Source organism: Cajanus cajan, chromosome 1, assembly GCF_000230855.2.
Source record: "Cajanus cajan strain Asha chromosome 1, NIPB_CcT2T_4, whole genome shotgun sequence".
NCBI classification, from domain to species: domain Eukaryota; kingdom Viridiplantae; phylum Streptophyta; class Magnoliopsida; order Fabales; family Fabaceae; genus Cajanus; species Cajanus cajan.
The window spans coordinates 77,450,483-77,470,813 of NC_138517.1; the positions used below are offsets into that span (position 1 = coordinate 77,450,483).

Genomic DNA, 20,331 nt, shown 5'->3' on the forward strand with positions numbered 1-20,331 from the left:
TGTGAATATAAATTTATTTGATATATAATTATATATAATTTTAATATTAATTTTTAATGAGATTAATAATATATATTATGTATCATTATAATTTATATCTATATTTTTTTAATAATATATTAATATATTTATATTTTAAATAATTAAAATAATTTTTAATAATAAGTATTATCTATACCTATTATAAAGAGGATAGGTATGTAACTGTTTTTTTTTTTATATCTTTACTTAGTAGACCACTGTATCTCTCGGATGTAAAAAAAAATTATATTTTTTCTAAATAATTATTCACAACTTTCTAATATTTTGTCTGTGTATAATTATTAGAGATATGAAGTACCTTAACCTCTCTAATATTATTATAAAATGTATGTGTCACTACATATATAATAATGTCATTTATATTGAAAATATTTATTATAAAAAGATAGATATGTAACTACTTTTGATCTTCTCTTTTTATTGGACTATCATACCTCTCAGATATAAAAATAAATTATATTCTATCTAAATTATTATACACAACTTTCTAATATTTTATCTATATATAATTATTAGAAACATAAAATGTCTTAACCCTCCTAATATTATTGTAGAATATGCATAATAATAATGTCATTTTTATTGAAAGACACAAATTACTTATTTTAACAACTTTTTATCGTTTCTCTCTTCACATTGTTTACATAAAGAAAAAAGTATCTAGTGTTAACCTTTTTAACCTAATGATTTTAAAGTTTGGAATGAGGTATGAAAAGTTGACTTAATATATTTTAATAATTATAAGTTATTATTTGTTAACTTTGAAATATATATATATATATATATATATATATATATATATATATATATATATATATATATATATATATATATATATATATGCAGAGCGAAGGAGATATAATTAGGAGTGAAGGAAGATGAGTGCATCAGAAAACCCTATAGATGAGAGCATTGAGGGTAAAGCTTCTTCTTCCAGAACGTTAAAGCTGTTCGGTATCCCACTAACCCCACCTGACTATGACTATGAAGTCGACATTAAGAGATTCAAATGCCATTTCTGCTTCCGCGAATTCGCCAATTCTCAAGCGCTGGGTGGCCACCAAAACGCGCACAAGAGAGAACGCAAAAAAACAGCACTTTCACCCTTCGGAACCTATCGCCATAACCAACGCTTCACACCACCTTCACCTAACGCCATCATGCTTCCGCACGGTGGATCGGGACCGTTGGTTTGTCCACGTGGACCTTGGCTATCGTGGGACGACGCTCATCATGGGGTTAGATTTGTGAGACCAATGGATGGTAATGATAATGGTGATGATAATGGTAGTGATGATGTTGATCTTAACTTGAGTTTGGCTAACACATCTTCCAAATTCAGGGACAAAGAATTAGTCAGGTGGAGGAGAACTTGAATTTGGATCAAAACCATGCCCTATCTACCCAGTACAACTTTTGTGCTTATCCTTTTCACTAGATAGGGATGTGTAATTTCCATCTCAACCAAATAAATCCTACTTACTTACACACCTCTACATGTATAATTCTTCATATATATTTTCTTCTTATTATCAATTCTATACGATATTCGCATGTATTTATATTCTACTATCCTTTTGTGAATAAATAACGATCATGTTGTACGTCGCCTCCCAAGTATGTGTTTCAATTTGAATTTATAACCTTTTTTTTATTTATTATTATTTGAAAGGGAGAAATTCGTGTATATGCATTTTGGTGACAGTAAAACATGTTTGCTTGTTGCTTTTTTGAAAAATTAATGTTGTGATTTCAAGACGATGGTCTTATTGGGAATAAAAATCAACTAGTTGTTGCTTCTTGTAAGACTTTAATTTGGTCATTTAGAAGCTTCTTTGCATTCTTTTCTTCTGATATATATGATGGTACGATATTTAAGACATGTTTGTATAATTCTTTCCAAACTGAGATAGATCCAAGTTATTTTTTTTCCTCTTTATACCTGAAAGTTATTTTAAGATTGAAATTGAAAATACGGCATTAATTTGAAAGTAAAGGTAGAAGTTACTTTTATAGTTTTATCTTTTAATTTAACTAAAAATCGCAAAAATAGTAAGTACCTCCGATTCTTCTTTAACTTCTCAGGGTTGACCCTTGCCATCTCTATTCCAGTGGGGTTGAGCCTAGCTTCCTCTGGTTAGGGTCTGTTTTTCTATGCTAACACTGTCTTGTCTATGGGTTTAGCCTGCATTTTTGGACCTTTCCTAGAAGCTTGCAAAGGATTTTGAGGAGGTCCTTGAAGTACGTTGAAGCCAACAAGTTGAAGGCAAAGGTATTTACGGTCTCCCACGTATGCAATTTTTTTCTTTTTCTCTTTCTAATATATAGTAAGCCCGGTTCAAGTTTGAGATATAAATTTGTTCGCAACTCTAAATTACACACGCTTACACTCATACTAAATATGTTAGGCTTATAACATTTAATAATTTATTATCTAATTAAATTTTAATGATTAAATTATCAAATTAAAATAAATAAAGTTTTTAAAATTTAAAAATTATATACTATTTTATTATACATATTTAAATAAATATATAATATACTTTTATATAAAAATAAACTTTAACTTGAATTAACATAAAGAAGTATTATATAATTTTTAAACTTTAGTTCATTAAATATTTAATTTTTTTAAGTAATTAAAAACTTTTATTATTTTAATTTATGAAAATCAGAATGATACAATTTTAGATTCAAAAGTCAATTCTTGTTACGTGTTTGAGAGATATACAATTATTATAGGTAGTAAATTGAATAAAAAAGTTTAAATTGTTGAATTCATGATGACTTGAGTTATAATTGTTTAACTAAATATTGGTACTAAACAAATGAATTAATAAAAATTAAGAACTTTTTTTTACCATGAAATGTAAAAAATTTATGCAAGTAGAAGAATTTAGTAAATTATAAATAATTTGAATTTATGTATTTATTCCATGCAATTCCTATTAAATTTTCATTCAATTATATAGTTAATTTAACAGTCCACAATTATATTAAAATCTTAAATATTTAGGCGAGAAATTTTAAATTATTTAAGGAAAATCTCAATTCTTTAGTAATTTTTGTTAAACAACTTGCATTATGATCAGAGACCAAAAGTTGATTGATAAGATTTATTATATTCTTAACAACATTTTACTTATATCGTAATTTTAAAAGAATTTTTCAACCTCAATTAAAAATTTTAAAAGCATGCATAGCTTGATCTAGGCCACAACAAGTATTAAGCATAAGGTAAATGATTAATTGAAAAGAAAACTTTATTGAATAAAAACAAAAGAAATTACATAGTTATAGTAGTTGGCTCAATCTCCAATAATAGATATTTAACCGCTCATGGCTAAGGATTACACAATAAAAGAGTGACCTTTGATTGATCTGTGATTAAAAAAATGACCTTATAAGAACTCTTTCTAATCTTTCTAAAATTATGTTCGTAAAAAGTATGAGTATGGGACCTCTTAAGAACCTTATTTTATAACATCTATAACAAGCTTTTATTTGTGGACTCTTACTCAGAACGACCATGTAACTCGCTTTGAGTGAGCTTGTTTGACCATCCAGAGGTGCTCTTTGACTTGACTCGCTCAAGGCATTCCTATGATTGCTTTGAGCGGATTTCACTAGCTTAGAACAAGCAACTCACTAGTACAGAATGTATATTTTACGTCGGCCATTTTAGGGGGTTTTACGTCGGAAAAAGCTCTGACGTCGAAGTGGGAGACGTAAATTTACGTCGGGGTTCAAAAACTGACGTAAATTTACGTCGGACATTACAAGGTCCGACGTAAAAAGTTGTAAAAAATTTATAAAAAAAAAAGAAAAAGAAAAACAACTGCAAGCAGAACGGCCCGTTCTCCAAACAGAACGGCCCGTTCTACAACCTGGACTTCACCACTTCCTTCTTCAGCTTCAAAAACTCAGAATGCACAAAGAAAGTAGTAAATAGAAGAAGATGGGTTACCTTAAAGACCCTCACGAGGACAAATGCAACCTTAAACATGAAAAAATCCATTTTTTTCAGTAAGAAAACATTGTCAAGTGAAGAAAACAAAGAAAGGAGGAAATGGGTACCTTGTTGCAAGATGTAGATGAACGAAGAACCACGATTTGAGGAGGAGGCGGAGGGATTTCTCGTTGGCCTCCATTGCACAACGTGCGGGAGATGAGTTTCGGTTTAAATTTTTGAAATCTCTCCATGCGTGAAGTTCTTTTTAATACATGGGAGTGGATTATTTACGTCGGTCCTAGTTGGTCCGACGTAAATTGTAACATCTACGTCGGACACTATACATAGCCGACGTAGATGTTAAAATTTACGTCGGACCCTAAAAGGTTCGACGTAAATAATTTAACTAAATTTACGAACCTTGCCACCGCGTTTTTATTATGTCGGGTGTTTATATGTCCGACGTAAAATGGGTGACGTAGTATCCTTATTTTCCACTAGTGACTTGCTCGCTTAAGCGAGCAATAACCATTTTCCATTGTCTAACTTGGTTCATTTCAAGCTATACTTTAGTTGCTTTGAGCAAATTTTTCTCGCTTAGAGCAAGCATTATATATACTAACTTAAGCGAGCTAACTTGATCACTCATATGTAATCTTTGACTTAGCTCACTTAAAGCGAGCGGTTAGGTGCTTTAAGCAAATTTGGCTTGCTTAGAGAACATCCATTAGATCTTATTGGAGTGATGGTTTTCCTTTTAAATTTCTAACTTCCTAAATTACATTCTACCTGTGTCACATTTCAACAAAGGAAAATATTAACAATACCTAATATTAACAATTATATCATAAAATAAAATTAACTCTTAATTAAGTATTTTGTGGAAAAAATTAAGATTTAAAAGCATAAGATATATTTTACTTAAATTGAATAAAAATTGTTTACATATATGACAATTATCAATTGTATTTCATGATTTTCATATGGATGAATCTAACGTTCAAGTTTATGTCTTGAGTCAACCAAAAAATTAGTTAAAAATTATGCTGCAAAATTGAAAATGACCATTGTTTTAAAATGATCAAATTGATCCAAATATAAAATATAAAGAACCAACATAAATATTTTAATAGATAAATCACCAAAATGAATTTCAAAAATAAGATAAAGAACCAAAAGTATAATTTAGCCAAATAAAAATTATAAGTTTAATTATTATCTATTAAGGTCCATTTGATTCGAAGGAGGAAAAGAAATAAATTTTAATAGATAAGGGAAGAAAGGGGAAGAGAAGGGAGGGAAAAAGTTATAAATTTTGTTTAGTTGAGAAAACGGGAGAAGAGGGTGTTGATGAATATCAAGTTAAGGCTCTTATGTTTTGATGATCACAAATGTAACGTATAATATAAGCCTCTTGGTGTTAAGAGTGCAACTTGTAATTTGTGTTTTGTGTTTTGTGTTTTTACTTTGTGCATGCTTAATTTTTTGCTTTAGTGTTAAATCATTAGTTAGTTAGATAATCTACATGTAAGTTGATTATTTATGATTTAGATTAGTAATTTTGAAGTTTAAAATTGATTTGAATAAGAACTAGGGTGAGAAATTGAAGTATTGACTTTTTAACTCAAATAATCAATTATCTTTAAATTTAATTAATTATTTACCCTATTTTTTTAAGTAATCTAAAAATAATTACAGAAATAATAGATTATTTGGCAAAATAATCGATTATTTCACAATAGATTTTGAAAATAACTGATTATCCTTCAAAATAATCTATTAAATTGTTCTTAATGAGTTTCCATATTTGTGAATCACAAAATAATCAATTATTCATAAAAATAATTGATCATTCTTCAAAATAATTGACTATACATTAAAATAATTTATTATCTCATAAAGAAAACTCTATATAACAAATCTCATTTTCAGAATTTTGAGTAACTCATATTTTACATTTTCTAAACATCTAAGTGAGCTTTTGAGATGATATTTTTTGATAGAAGGGTTTGAAAAAGTAAGTTTTACCTATTGAAGTTTCTTCTATCATGAATCAAAGAAATTGAATCATTATCATTAATCTACATGAAGTGTTTGGATTTTGCGGTTTAGTTTTTTACTTGTTCAATATGTTCTATATATCAGGTGATATATTTCCTTATTCTTGCTTTGTTTCTTGAGTAGGTTTCTCAAGTTAGAAAGGTTTCTTGTAGTAGATTTCTACAATGGTTGCTTCTTGGGATTCAAGAAGTGGGTGTCTTTAATTTTTTGAAGTTATTTGCACATGATTTGTGATTGTAAATCTTTGGATATTAAAAATTAGTAGAAATACCCAATTAGGTTGGTTAGGGACTAAATGAAGGTCATAGTAGTTGTAGTTGAACCAACATAAATCTTTCGGCAAACTTCTCTTACCCTTAATTGTATTTTACTTGCTTGTTTAATTTGAATAAATGTTCATTAATCTATGTATTAAATCAAAAGCATATCATGTAGAGTATTTTGATTAAGATTTGCATAGTTTAATCACTACAAGAAAAATGTAAATTTCCGACGGAAAATTTTCGAAGGATATGGATCCGTCGGAAATTTTCGACGGAAATATAAATCCGTCGAAAATTTCCGACAGAAACTTTCCGATGGAAAATTCCATTAGAAATTTTCGACGGAAAAATAAATCCATCGGAAATTTCTGCCAGAAAATTTCCGACGAATTTTCTGTCAGAAATTTCCGACGAAATTTTCCGTCGAAAATCTTATTTTTAATTTATATTTTTAATTTCTTTTTTTAATTTCTTTTTTTTAATTTATTATTTTTAATTTCTTATATATATTTGTAGTATTAAAAATTTTATATATCTTTTAAAGGTATAAATATATATTATAATTATTTATTACAAGTTTTTTATATCTACGATTAGTATTAAAGATGAAAATAAATTAGGTTATACTATATTTTATTATAATTTACTTGATTTGAACCTAACTTTCTTTAAAAATATATATTTTAAGTGTGACTTATTTATCTATCATAGATAATTTTTAAATATTTGGGTAGAACTACAATCATATAGACTTATTTTATAATAATTTAACACTATTAAAAATATAAAAATCTATATGTTAAATTTATAAAAATAAAGTTTAATTTATTTATGATATAAATATGTTTTTAATATCTAATATATATTTTTAGATGATAATTTATTTTAAAATATATCTTATAATAACAATTCTAAATGGAATATAAATCTTATGATTTTTCTTATTTTGATTTTTTTAATCAATGTATACAATTTTACTATTTTGATTTTTTCAATCAACGTATACAATAAATAAAAAACACAAAAGAAAAACATGCATGCTACAAATTTTATTTTATCAAAAAATTATTTGTTTTAATATATTACATTATATATGTGAATATTAAGACATATATATATATATATATACATATATATATTATAATTAAACTTTTTTTAAAAATTAATTCATTATTAAGAAATTTTTTTTTATCACATGAGAATTAATTTCCTTAAAAAATTTGACAGATATCAAATAAATAAACATTTTTTCTGAATCTATATATTTATTTTATTAGAATATAATTTTTATTTTTTAAAATATTATTTTTTTAGATAAAAAATTATGTATATGTCAAATAGTAGTGAGGGCAAGTGCCTCACTATTCCAAATGTGCAGCTGTCGCTGTATATATATGTATGTGTGTGTGTATATATATATATATATATATATATATATATATATATATATATATATAATATAAGGGGTTATAATTATACCGGTGTAATTTTTACTAAGTATTATGCCGCTCTATAACTTTATATTAAATGTGAATTTTGTAAATCCAACCGTTAAATTGAAAGTTCATATCACTTTATACGTGTATATCAAATTTTGTTAAAATTGAACAACAACTGGAAGATAATCCAACTGTTCATATTTTAGTGTATTTTGAAATGAATATATTACATCAATTTTGTTTTATAAAAATGAAGTATCAAATCATCTTGGATTAATATAAAGTTTTGTATATATAATCTATAAGAGATATGAACTTTCAATCTAACAGTTGGATTTACCAAATTCACATTTAATATAAAGTTATTGAGCGGTGTAATACATTGTAAAAGTCGCATTTAATATATATATATATATATATATATATATATATATATATATATATATATATATATATGAGGGGAGTTATAATTACAATGGTATAAATTTTACTAAGTGTTACACCGCTCAATAACTTTATATTAAATGTGAATTTTGTAAATTCAACCGTTAAATTGAAAATTTTTTACTCTTAAATCATATATATATATATAGACACACACACACACACACACACACACACATATATATATATATATATATATATATATATATATATATATACACATATACATGAGGGGAGCTATAATTACAATGGTATAAATTTTACTAAGTGTTACACCGCTCAATAACTTTATATTAAATGTGAATTTTGTAAATTCAACCGATAAATTGAAAATCTTTTACTCTTAAATCATATATACAAAATGTTATATTAATCGAAGATGATTTTTTATAAAACAAAATTAAATCTGTCAAAAAAATTATATTTTTGATGAGAAAATTTTTGTAAGAAAAGTTATATTATTGATAGAATATTTCAGACAAATTTATATTTGTCGAAAATGTAAGAAGTGGTTTTAAATTTGATATGAAAATATTATGATATAATTAGATAAGATTTTAAGTTAGTATTTTATTAATGGTTGATAATTAAAAAATAAAACATGGATAAATACATTATTTGAATTTTATATGTTTGATTTAAGATAACTTACAAAATAACTCTTGGTAAAGTTATTCCGCTCAATAACTCATGGTGTGTTGAATTTCATCGATCCAATTAATTTAAATTAAAAGTTATTAAATTTTACTAATAATTAATATAAAAAATTAATTAGTTTTGGAATAAATTATTTGCTAATTAACAATATAATTGAAATATTAATTATTTTAAATTATTTAACTAAAATCTTATTGACAATTTACTATATGATCTTAATATTTTTGTATAACTAATATCTGGTTTTAAATTTGATATGAAAATATTATATATAATTAGATAAGATTTTAAGTTAGTATTTTATTAATAGTTGATAATTAGAAAAAAAAAATAAGGATAAATACATTTTTTAAATTTTATATGTTTGATTTAAGGTAAATAAATATATTAAATTAATTAATAATTTATTTAAAATATTAAAATTTAATTTATAAGTATGTAATAAATAAATATTTATAATTTTATAAATTATATTATCATTATAAATTATAAAATTAAATAATTTAAATTATAATTTTAAATAAAAATAAGTAGATGTTAATTATAAAAGTAAGTACATATAAATAAAGAATAATTAAATATATTATTATTATTATTATTATTATTATTCCTAATATAAAATTATTATATATTATTATTATAGTACAAATATGAGATTGTATATTTGAGGATGACTTAAATGAATTAATTTGTACAAGTTATACTGACAATGTAATATCCCAAAATTTTATTCAAATGAAAAGAGTTATTTATTATGTGAATAAGTATTTTATTTCCGTATTTTACTATTCATGTATATGTATTTTACTATTTACATATACGTATTTTACTATTTATGTATACGTATTTTACTATTTACGTATACGTATTTATGAATAGTGTTTTACTATGTATGCATAGTGAAAGGCTGCGTTTTCGGGGGCTGCGGACGTTTGAAGTTTCAAAATTATAATTAATTTGAATATAATAATGAATAGTGCATAGTGCATAGTAACTTATAATATTATTTTAATGAATAGTGCATAGTGCATAGTAACTTCATAAATTCTATAAATAGGGACCTAAGGATTTTGAAAATTCATAACTAGGGAGAAGAAAAGTTTAGAGAGAAGGAATTCTAGAGAGATAGAAAGAGAAAATAAGAGAGAAGGTTCTGCCTAGGTTGTGAAAAGAGGAGGAGAATAGAGAAGGTTCTGCTCTAGTTCCGGTTCCGGTTTAAGGAGAAAGAGAGTAGATTCTGCCCAAATTCCTATTTATCCAGGTAAGGGGGGAGTGGGAAACCTTGCTTGGGGGTGTAGAAATAATTGTTAAATAGTCTGTTTGTTGGATTGGCTCCCGATCCCTTGTTTGTTGTTTGATTATTTGAATATACATTATTACTGTGTTTTATTTGTACTACTTGATTTTCTTGTTGCGGTAATTAATAATTATAATTAATGGATAACTTCACTTTTACTATTCTAAAATATTCATTGAATAGAAGACTAAGCCTCCTATTAACTTATAAATTTAGACTTTATTATCTAAATGGAAGGCCGAGCCTCCTTATTTTCATTAAGCTTCCTATTTTACTTAAGGATTTAATTATACCATGAAATATAAATTATATGATCCCTAAAGACCTTTGAACTATTGGACCCTTGACTTAATGACCTTTGGACTGTTGAACTGTTGGACTGTTGGACAATGGACTATTGGACTATTGAACCTTTGGACTATGGGACTATTGAATTATTGGACTTTTGGACTATTGGATTAATAAAATATAATATAAGTATGAATTATGCTTATGATATGGTATATTATAGGAAATTCTGTAACATGTTAAATGTTAAGTTTATGATTGTATGACATGCATCATATGCATATATACTCCAGGTGTGCCGCTGAGGCCGCATACCCACGACTAACAAGGTGTACCTTTGAGTCACCCACGATATGCTAACTAGGTGTGCCTTAGGGTCACCAATGATGATATGTGAACTTCCGTATGGCGCCACATGCATATATTTATGAGTTGAGTCTATGACATCATTGTATGATAAATAATTATTATATATGATAATGATTATGTGTGTGTGCTATTTAACTTTTATTTCTTCATCTACAACTGAGTGAGATGTTTCTCACTCCCTTGTTATTTTTTTTTTTGTATATGTTTAAATTTTTGTTGCAGGTGATCATCATCATGAGGATGTTGGTGATGAGGCCTAAAGGCTTCTTGGGGCATGCTCTGATAGGATGTGACATCGGGTTTAGCTAGGATTTCTCTTATGTCTTTCTTGTTCTAAAAATATTTTCTTTTCTTGTGTAATTTAATAAATTATAAATTGATTCCTAACTAGGAGGCACTGCCACCTTTACTGGGATTAATTTATAATCTTTGTTTTATAATAACTTCTTGAGTTTAATATTTATGTGTATGAATTATGAATGTGCATCTTCTACCTTATGATACTTATTATTTTATATCATTTTATGAAAATCTTTTATAAATATAGTTTATGTTTATTAATGTGTTGGGGTAGAGGGTGTCACATTTAGTGGTATCAGAGCAGGTCGATTTTATCGGCCGTGAGTTATGTGTCTACTATATTTATTGATAAATGAATTGATTGTGAGATCTATTATGTTGATATGATGTTTGCCTATGTCTATTAATTGTATTATTTCTTTAGAATATGGCTGGTAGAAATGATCGTGCGATTGCTGATGCTCTCCAAGCATTAGCCCAAGCTATGAACAACAATAATATGAATGGAGTTGCTCCTAACTGGTTGGAGCAATTTCAGAGGAATAATCCACCCACTTTCAAAGGAGGTTATGACCCAGATGCCGCCATGAATTGGTTATCAGAGATCGAGAAAATCTTTAATGTTATGGATTGTCCCCTTACAGAGAGAGTGAAGCTAGCCACCTTCATGCTGACAGCTGATGCTTACTTTTGGTGGGAAGGAGCACTTCGGAGGATAATTGATGGAGGCGTACATTTGAATTGGGAGAACTTCAAGAGGGTCTTTCTTGAAAAATATTTTTCAGATGATGTAAGGAGTAGGAAGGAAATGGAATTTCTTGAACTAAAACAAGGAAACGATACAGTAGAGGTATATGCTGCAAAGTTTGATGCTTTGGTCCGCTACTGTACACACTATCATGGTGAAGGTGGGGAAAGGGCCAAATGCATAAAGTTTGTAAATGGTCTGCGTCCTGAAGTGAAAACAGCAATCAATTATCAGGAGATATATCATTTTCCCACTCTGGTCAATAAGTGCAGTATTTATGATCGTGACAACCGTGCTCGTGCTGCTTTCTATAAAGGAGCTGGAGGCCCTGCTCGTACAGTGAATTCTAATACTTCTAGTAGAAGTAAGCCTTATTCCAACCCTACAAGATTTCAAGGGAATATGACTATTAATAATAGAAGTAAGTCCTTTACTAGAGGAACCACTGTAAATACTACTGGAAGTGTTGGAGGATCTACTTTTTCAGGGAGATGTGGGAAGTGTGGACGTGTTGGTCATAACAAGTCAGAATGTCGTGACAAGGAGATTACCTGTTTCAACTGTAGTGGTAAAGGACATATTAGCACTCAATGTTCTGAACCACCAAGAACACGTGTCGTTGGATCAGGATCGCAAACCGAACGACCAAAGACTGTAGGAAGAGTATTTGCTCTTAGTGGTGTTGAAGCTGCTCAGTCAGAAAATTTGATACAAGGTACTTGTTTCATAGCTGAGACTCCTTTTGTTGTACTATTTGATTCTGGTGCAACTCATTCCTTTATTTCCATCTCTTGTGTCCAAAAACTGAAATTGCCTGTGTCTTTGTTAAATTTTGATTTAGTTGTTGAAACCCCTACTAATGGTTCTGTAACTACATCCCTAGTGTGTTTAAAATGCCCTTTGACAATTTCTGATAAACAGTTTCTAGTTGACTTAATCTGTCTGCCTCTTAGTCAATTAGATGTAATCCTTGGTATGGATTGGCTATCTTCTCACCATGTTCTTTTAAATTGCTTTGATAAATCCATTTCATTTTGTGAATGTAAGAGTACGGAATTTCTTAGTGCTTCTAACATTAAAACTTGTTTAAAGGAAAATGAAAGGGTATACATGATCTTATCTTCATTAACAGTTGAGACTGAGAATAAGCTAGATGAGATTCCCTTAGTGAGAGAATTTCCAGAAGTATTTCCTAAGGATGTGTCTAGTTTACCACCTGAGAGAGAGATTGAGTTCAGTATAGACTTAGTGCCAGGTACCGCACCCATATCTATAGCACCCTATAGGATGTCTCCTAAAGAGTTAGTTGAGCTTAAGAAACAGATAGAGGAACTACAAGAGAAACAATTCATTAGGCCTAGTGTTTCACCTTGGGGAGCGCCTGTTCTATTGGTCAAGAAGAAAGATGGGAGCATGAGATTGTGCATAGATTATAGACAATTGAATAAGGTAACCATTAAGAATAAGTATCCATTGCCTAGAATAGATGACCTTATGGACCAGCTAGTTGGGGCTTGTGTGTTTAGTAAGATAGATTTGAGATCAGGTTATCATCAAATCCGAGTGAAATCCGAGGATATCCCAAAGACTGCTTTTAGGACCCGCTATGGGCACTATGAGTATTTAGTGATGCCTTTTGGTGTGACTAATGCACCTAGTGTTTTCATGGACTACATGAATAGGATCTTTCACCCTTACTTGGATAGATTTGTAGTGGTCTTCATAGATGATATCCTAGTGTATTCTAAGAATAGGGAGGAGCATGCTGAGCACCTTAGGATCGTTCTTCAAACCCTTAAGGAGAAACAGTTGTATGCTAAATTGGCAAAATGTGAATTTTGGTTGGAGAGTGTAAATTTTCTAGGGCATGTGATATCCAAGGATGGAATAGCTGTAGATCCTTCTAAGGTAGAGGCGGTTCTTGAATGGAAAACACCTAAGTCAGTTTTTGAGATTAGGAGTTTTCTAGGACTAGCTGGGTATTATAGGAGATTTATAGAGGGTTTTTCTAAATTAGCTTTACCTTTGACCAAATTGACTAGGAAAAACCAACCTTTTGTGTGGGACTCTAAGTGTGAAGAGAGTTTTCAAGAACTTAAGAGAAGACTAACTAGTGCCCCTGTGTTAGTATTACCTGACCCTAGCAAGACTTTTGAGGTATTTTGTGATGCTTCCAAATCAGGTTTAGGTGGAGTACTTATGCAGGAGAGAAGGGTAGTAGCCTATGCGTCTAGACAACTTAAAACCCATGAGCAAAACTATCCTACCCATGATCTTGAGTTAGCTGCAATAGTATTTGTGCTTAAGTTGTGGAGACACTACTTGTTTGGATCTAGATTTGAGGTGTTTAGTGATCATAAAAGCCTTAAGTACTTGTTTGACCAAAAGGAATTAAATATGAGACAGAGAAGATGGTTAGAGTTTCTTAAGGATTATGACTTTCAGTTGAACTATCACCCAGGCAAAGCTAATGTGGTAGCTGACGCTTTGAGTTAAGAAATCCTTGAGAATTTCTTCTTTAATGATGAGGGAATTGCACATGATTGAGGAATTTAGGGATATGAGTTTAGGGTGTGAACTAACCTCTAAGAGTATTAGGTTGGGAACCTTGAAGGTGACTAATAACTTGATAGATGAAATTAGAAATGGTCAGAAGGTAGATCCTTTCTTATTGAGTCAAGCTGAGAAGTTGAATCAAGGTGTGGAAAGTGAATTTAGAATTGGAATAGATGGAGTATTGAGATTTAGGGATAGGTTGTGTATTCCTGGTGTGCCTGAACTTAAGAGAACAATTCTTGAAGAAGGACATAGGAGTAGCCTTAGTATTCATCCTGGAGCCACTAAGATGTACCAAGACCTTAAGAAGATGTTTTGGTGGCCTAAGATGAAGAAGGAAGTGGAGGAATTTGTGTATGCCTGCCTAGTATGTCAAAAAGCTAAGGTAGAACACCAAAAACCTTCAGGTTTGATGCAACCTTTGGATGTGCCTGTATGGAAATGGGATAGCATCTCTATGGATTTCATAGTTGGATTACCTAAAACTACGAAAAACTTAGATGCTATATGGGTTATTGTAGATAGATTGACTAAGTCTGCCCATTTTATTCCCATTAACATTAGATACTCTTTGGAGAGACTAACCAAGTTGTACATAAGTGAGATTGTGAGATTACATGGGGTTCCTACTAGTATAGTTTCTGACAGAGATCCTAGGTTTACTTCTAGATTTTGGGACAGTTTACATGAGGCTCTAGGCACTAAGCTTAGATTGAGTTCAGCCTACCATCCCCAAACAGATGGCCAAACCGAAAGAACTATTCAATCTTTGGAAGACTTGTTGAGAGCTTGCATCTTAGAACATGGGGGTAGTTGGGATAGTTTCCTACCTTTGATAGAATTTACCTACAACAATAGCTACCATTCCAGTATTGGGATGGCACCCTATGAAGCTCTATATGGTAGGAGATGTAGAACACCCTTGTGTTGGGTAGAACCTGGAGAGAATGCTATCTTAGGACCTGAGATAGTTCAACAAACTACTGAACAAGTTAAGATGATCCAGGAGAGAATGAGAGCAGCTCAGAGTAGGCAGAAGAGTTACAGTGATAAGAGGAGAAAGGACCTTGAGTTTAATGAAGGTGATCATGTATTCCTTAAAGTTACTCCTTGGACAGGAGTAGGCAGAGCACTAAAATCGCGTAAGCTTACTCCACGTTTCATTGGTCCTTATCAAATCCTTAAAAGAATTGGTGAAGTAGCCTATCAAATTGCCTTACCCCCATCTCTTTCAAATCTTCATAATGTCTTTCATGTTTCCCAACTCAGAAAATATGTCCATGATCCTTCCCATATCATCGAGTCTGACAATGTTCAATTGAAAGATAATCTCACCTATGAAACAGTTCCTTTAAGAATTGATGATACGAGGGTGAAACAACTAAGAGGAAAGGAAATTCCTTTGGTTAAGGTCGTTTGGGGAGGACATTTTGAAGAAAGTGCTACTTGGGAGTTAGAAAGCAAGATGCGTGAAGATTATCCTTTTCTATTTCAGGAAAATTTCGGGGACGAAATTTCTTAAAGGAGGGGAGAAATGTAATATCCCAAAATTTTATTCAAATGAAAAGAGTTATTTATTATGTGAATAAGTATTTTATTTCCGTATTTTACTATTCATGTATATGTATTTTACTATTTACATATACGTATTTTACTATTTATGTATACGTATTTTACTATTTACGTATACGTATTTATGAATAGTGTTTTACTATGTATGCATAGTGAAAGGCTGCGTTTTCGGGGGCTGCGGACGTTTGAAGTTTCAAAATTATAATTAATTTGAATATAATAATGAATAGTGCATAGTGCATAGTAACTTATAATATTATTTTAATGAATAGTGCATAGTGCATAGTAACTTCATAAATTCTATAAATAGGGACCTAAGGATTTTGAAAATTCATAACTAGGGAGAAGAAAAGTTTAGAGAGAAGGAATTCTAGAGAGATAGAAAGAGAAAATAAGAGAGAAGGTTCTGCCTAGGTTGTGAAAAGAGGAGGAGAATAGAGAAGGTTCTGCTCTAGTTCCGGTTCCGGTTTAAGGAGAAAGAGAGTAGATTCTGCCCAAATTCCTATTTATCCAGGTAAGGGGGGAGTGGGAAACCTTGCTTGGGGGTGTAGAAATAATTGTTAAATAGTCTGTTTGTTGGATTGGCTCCCGATCCCTTGTTTGTTGTTTGATTATTTGAATATACATTATTACTGTGTTTTATTTGTACTACTTGATTTTCTTGTTGCGGTAATTAATAATTATAATTAATGGATAACTTCACTTTTACTATTCTAAAATATTCATTGAATAGAAGACTAAGCCTCCTATTAACTTATAAATTTAGACTTTATTATCTAAATGGAAGGCCGAGCCTCCTTATTTTCATTAAGCTTCCTATTTTACTTAAGGATTTAATTATACCATGAAATATAAATTATATGATCCCTAAAGACCTTTGAACTATTGGACCCTTGACTTAATGACCTTTGGACTGTTGAACTGTTGGACTGTTGGACAATGGACTATTGGACTATTGAACCTTTGGACTATGGGACTATTGAATTATTGGACTTTTGGACTATTGGATTAATAAAATATAATATAAGTATGAATTATGCTTATGATATGGTATATTATAGGAAATTCTGTAACATGTTAAATGTTAAGTTTATGATTGTATGACATGCATCATATGCATATATACTCCAGGTGTGCCGCTGAGGCCGCATACCCACGACTAACAAGGTGTACCTTTGAGTCACCCACGATATGCTAACTAGGTGTGCCTTAGGGTCACCAATGATGATATGTGAACTTCCGTATGGCGCCACATGCATATATTTATGAGTTGAGTCTATGACATCATTGTATGATAAATAATTATTATATATGATAATGATTATGTGTGTGTGCTATTTAACTTTTATTTCTTCATCTACAACTGAGTGAGATGTTTCTCACTCCCTTGTTATTTTTTTTTTTGTATATGTTTAAATTTTTGTTGCAGGTGATCATCATCATGAGGATGTTGGTGATGAGGCCTAAAGGCTTCTTGGGGCATGCTCTGATAGGATGTGACATCGGGTTTAGCTAGGATTTCTCTTATGTCTTTCTTGTTCTAAAAATATTTTCTTTTCTTGTGTAATTTAATAAATTATAAATTGATTCCTAACTAGGAGGCACTGCCACCTTTACTGGGATTAATTTATAATCTTTGTTTTATAATAACTTCTTGAGTTTAATATTTATGTGTATGAATTATGAATGTGCATCTTCTACCTTATGATACTTATTATTTTATATCATTTTATGAAAATCTTTTATAAATATAGTTTATGTTTATTAATGTGTTGGGGTAGAGGGTGTCACAGACAACATACATAGATATTTCGGTAGCTTACTCATCATAACTTCACAGTTAAGCGTGCTTGACCTGGAGTAGTACTGGGATGGGTGACCTTTTGGGAAGTCTCCCAGAAATTGCACAAGTAAGAATAAAACACGCTAAACAGTGAAATATTGTAAAATAGAACCCTTGAGAGGCCAAATATGAGAGTTGTTACATTAATAAATTTATTAAAATTAAAAAAAAAAAAATTAATTAGCAATTTCTGACGGATTTTTCCGTTGGAAATTTCCGACAGAATTTTCTGTCAGAAAATTCCATCGGAAAAATTATTTCCGACAGATTTTTTTTCCGACGCCACTTTTTCCGACGGATTGAAATCCGTCGAAAATCCATCGAAAAAAGCAAAATCCGTCGGAAATTTACCTATTTCCGTCGGAAATTTCCATCGGAAATCAGCATTTTTCTTGTAGTGAATTTTCAATGCATCTATTCCAATTAGGTTAAGGTCAATTGATTTGGTTGAAAATATTAAGAAAAGTTTTTATCCAACAAGGAAGGTATTGTAAGAATCTTTTTAAAACCCAATTTACCCATTTTGAATTAGTCATCTTTTCTAATGAAGAGAATCTCTTTTCTTATTTATTATTACGTTGGAGGCACCTCAAAGGGTGAGATAGTTGCCCCCAAGATTTAACGCAGCTGCATACACAAGGCAGGATTCGAACTCCTGACCTTGCTTAAGCGTGGATCAACCCCTACCGCTGAACCACACGCTTGGGGTTTTTTCTTATTTATTTCATAAGGAGAAGGGAGAAATTTTAAAAATCAGATTACTTTTTTATCTTTAATGTTGGTAAATCAGATTACTTTTGTATCTTTAAATTTAATAACATAAATAAGGATATTTTACACATTATATTAAAAATATTTTAAAATCTATTCATTCTCCTACAAATCACCTCAATATTGGAGGGAATTTTAAATTAGATAATCCTAAAAATTGAACAAAAAACAAGAATATTTTTTTTTCAAATTCCTTATTTTCCCTTTTCTTTTCATTCTCCTCCAATTAAACACTATGTTAGGAATTTATTAATTTATATAAAAATTGAAACATTTTAAAAATGGTGATAACAATACTAATGATGGTGGTAATAATGGTAATTGTCACCTCTACTACAATCAATGTCCTCGTTGTCATTGTTGTTATATGGCGACTATGATAATATAAGTGGTAGTTATCACAATGACAATAGTGTTGCTAGTGATAATGGTTGCATGTGTTGGTGATGATTACAAGTGTAATATGATATAATTTTGCAATTGAATCGATTACATTTGAATTCTACAAAAAATTATTAAAAAGATAATTTCATTAATTTTGACATATGGTGTCAACATATATTGATCACACATACACACACACATATATGTATGTATGTATGTATGTGTATGTATATTATGTGACATATTAATATATTAACAAGAAAAAAGTATCGTGTCTTCATAAAAAAAAATTCTAAAAAAAATTGATAGTTATTATTTAAAAAAAAACAATTATTTTATATATATATTTATTAAAAATTAGTGAAAAAAATATAATATAAAGATATAATAATCTATAAAAATATAGATACTAAAAAAAGTATTTTTTTTAATATATTATTATAAATTGTATGAGAGAAGTGTCTTATTAGAAAAAAATGAAAGAATTAAATAAAATCAAAATAAACGGCGTAGATTTCAACTTGTTTAAACATATTTTTGCTAATTTTTTTTTCTCTTCTTGTTTTTTGTTTTTCTTATTTTCAAGTTGCATCTTACTTTTTTTCAAGTATAGTACCTGAGATGGGACAATCCCATAAAGCGATTTGATAATTCTGACGCTTGCTAACATTACCAAGATCAGTGTAGTGCAGGCCTTGATATGGTGATTTTGAAGGTGCCATAGGGGATACAAGCTCTTAATCACTTTCCAGATTGTTGATGATATTTTGGTGATGAGCATCAAAGAGGATATGGATCCATATGAATCTTGCATAATTCATGAGAACTTGGGTCGAACTTGTGAATCTGTGTTAAGTTGAGAGTCAATGTGATTGGTATCACATTCAGGCATTCAGCAAACCAATATGATAAGTTGTCAAACCTTTTTTCTCTAATTACTCGTGAAGATATATGGATAAGAGTTATGCTAGCTATACCCTTTAATACTGATAACCGAATCATCCATCGACTCAATAAATTTTTATCCATTGATTTTATTGTACGACTTTTATTATTGTGTTCGACTTGTTTATCGGCTTATCCTTTTGAAGGATTAAGCAATTTTTCTATGGATAATTATTGACAACATTAGATGAAATTGCAACTGAAAAACCAAGCCAAGCATATAGAAAAGACCAAACGAATGTGACACATAACAAGGCCAAAGAAGAAAAAGATGTCCACATTTCACCTTTTACCACACAAAAATACGATAGACTTCCTTAAAGTTTGTAATCACGTTTCAATAATAAATAAAGATTTAACATTTTAACCTTCTTGGTAAACGATTCATTAAAAGATTCCA

The 20,331-nt window shown here is 29.7% G+C and overlaps 1 protein-coding gene across 1 annotated transcript; it reads left to right on the plus strand.

The window, feature by feature from the left end:
* The first annotated feature begins 920 nt into the window (after positions 1 to 920).
* Positions 921 to 1,418, plus strand: LOC109814970 (zinc finger protein 6). The gene has a single exon (XM_020379516.1). It carries the CDS (start codon positions 921 to 923, stop codon positions 1,416 to 1,418), a length of 498 nt encoding a protein of 165 aa, XP_020235105.1.
* Positions 1,419 to 20,331: the final 18,913 nt, after the last annotated feature.

What these genes read in the sequence shown, in the direction of transcription:
- LOC109814970 (XM_020379516.1), top strand. Translation starts at nt 921, where the DNA reads ATGAGTGCATCAGAAAACCCTATAGATGAGAGCATTGAGGGTAAAGCT.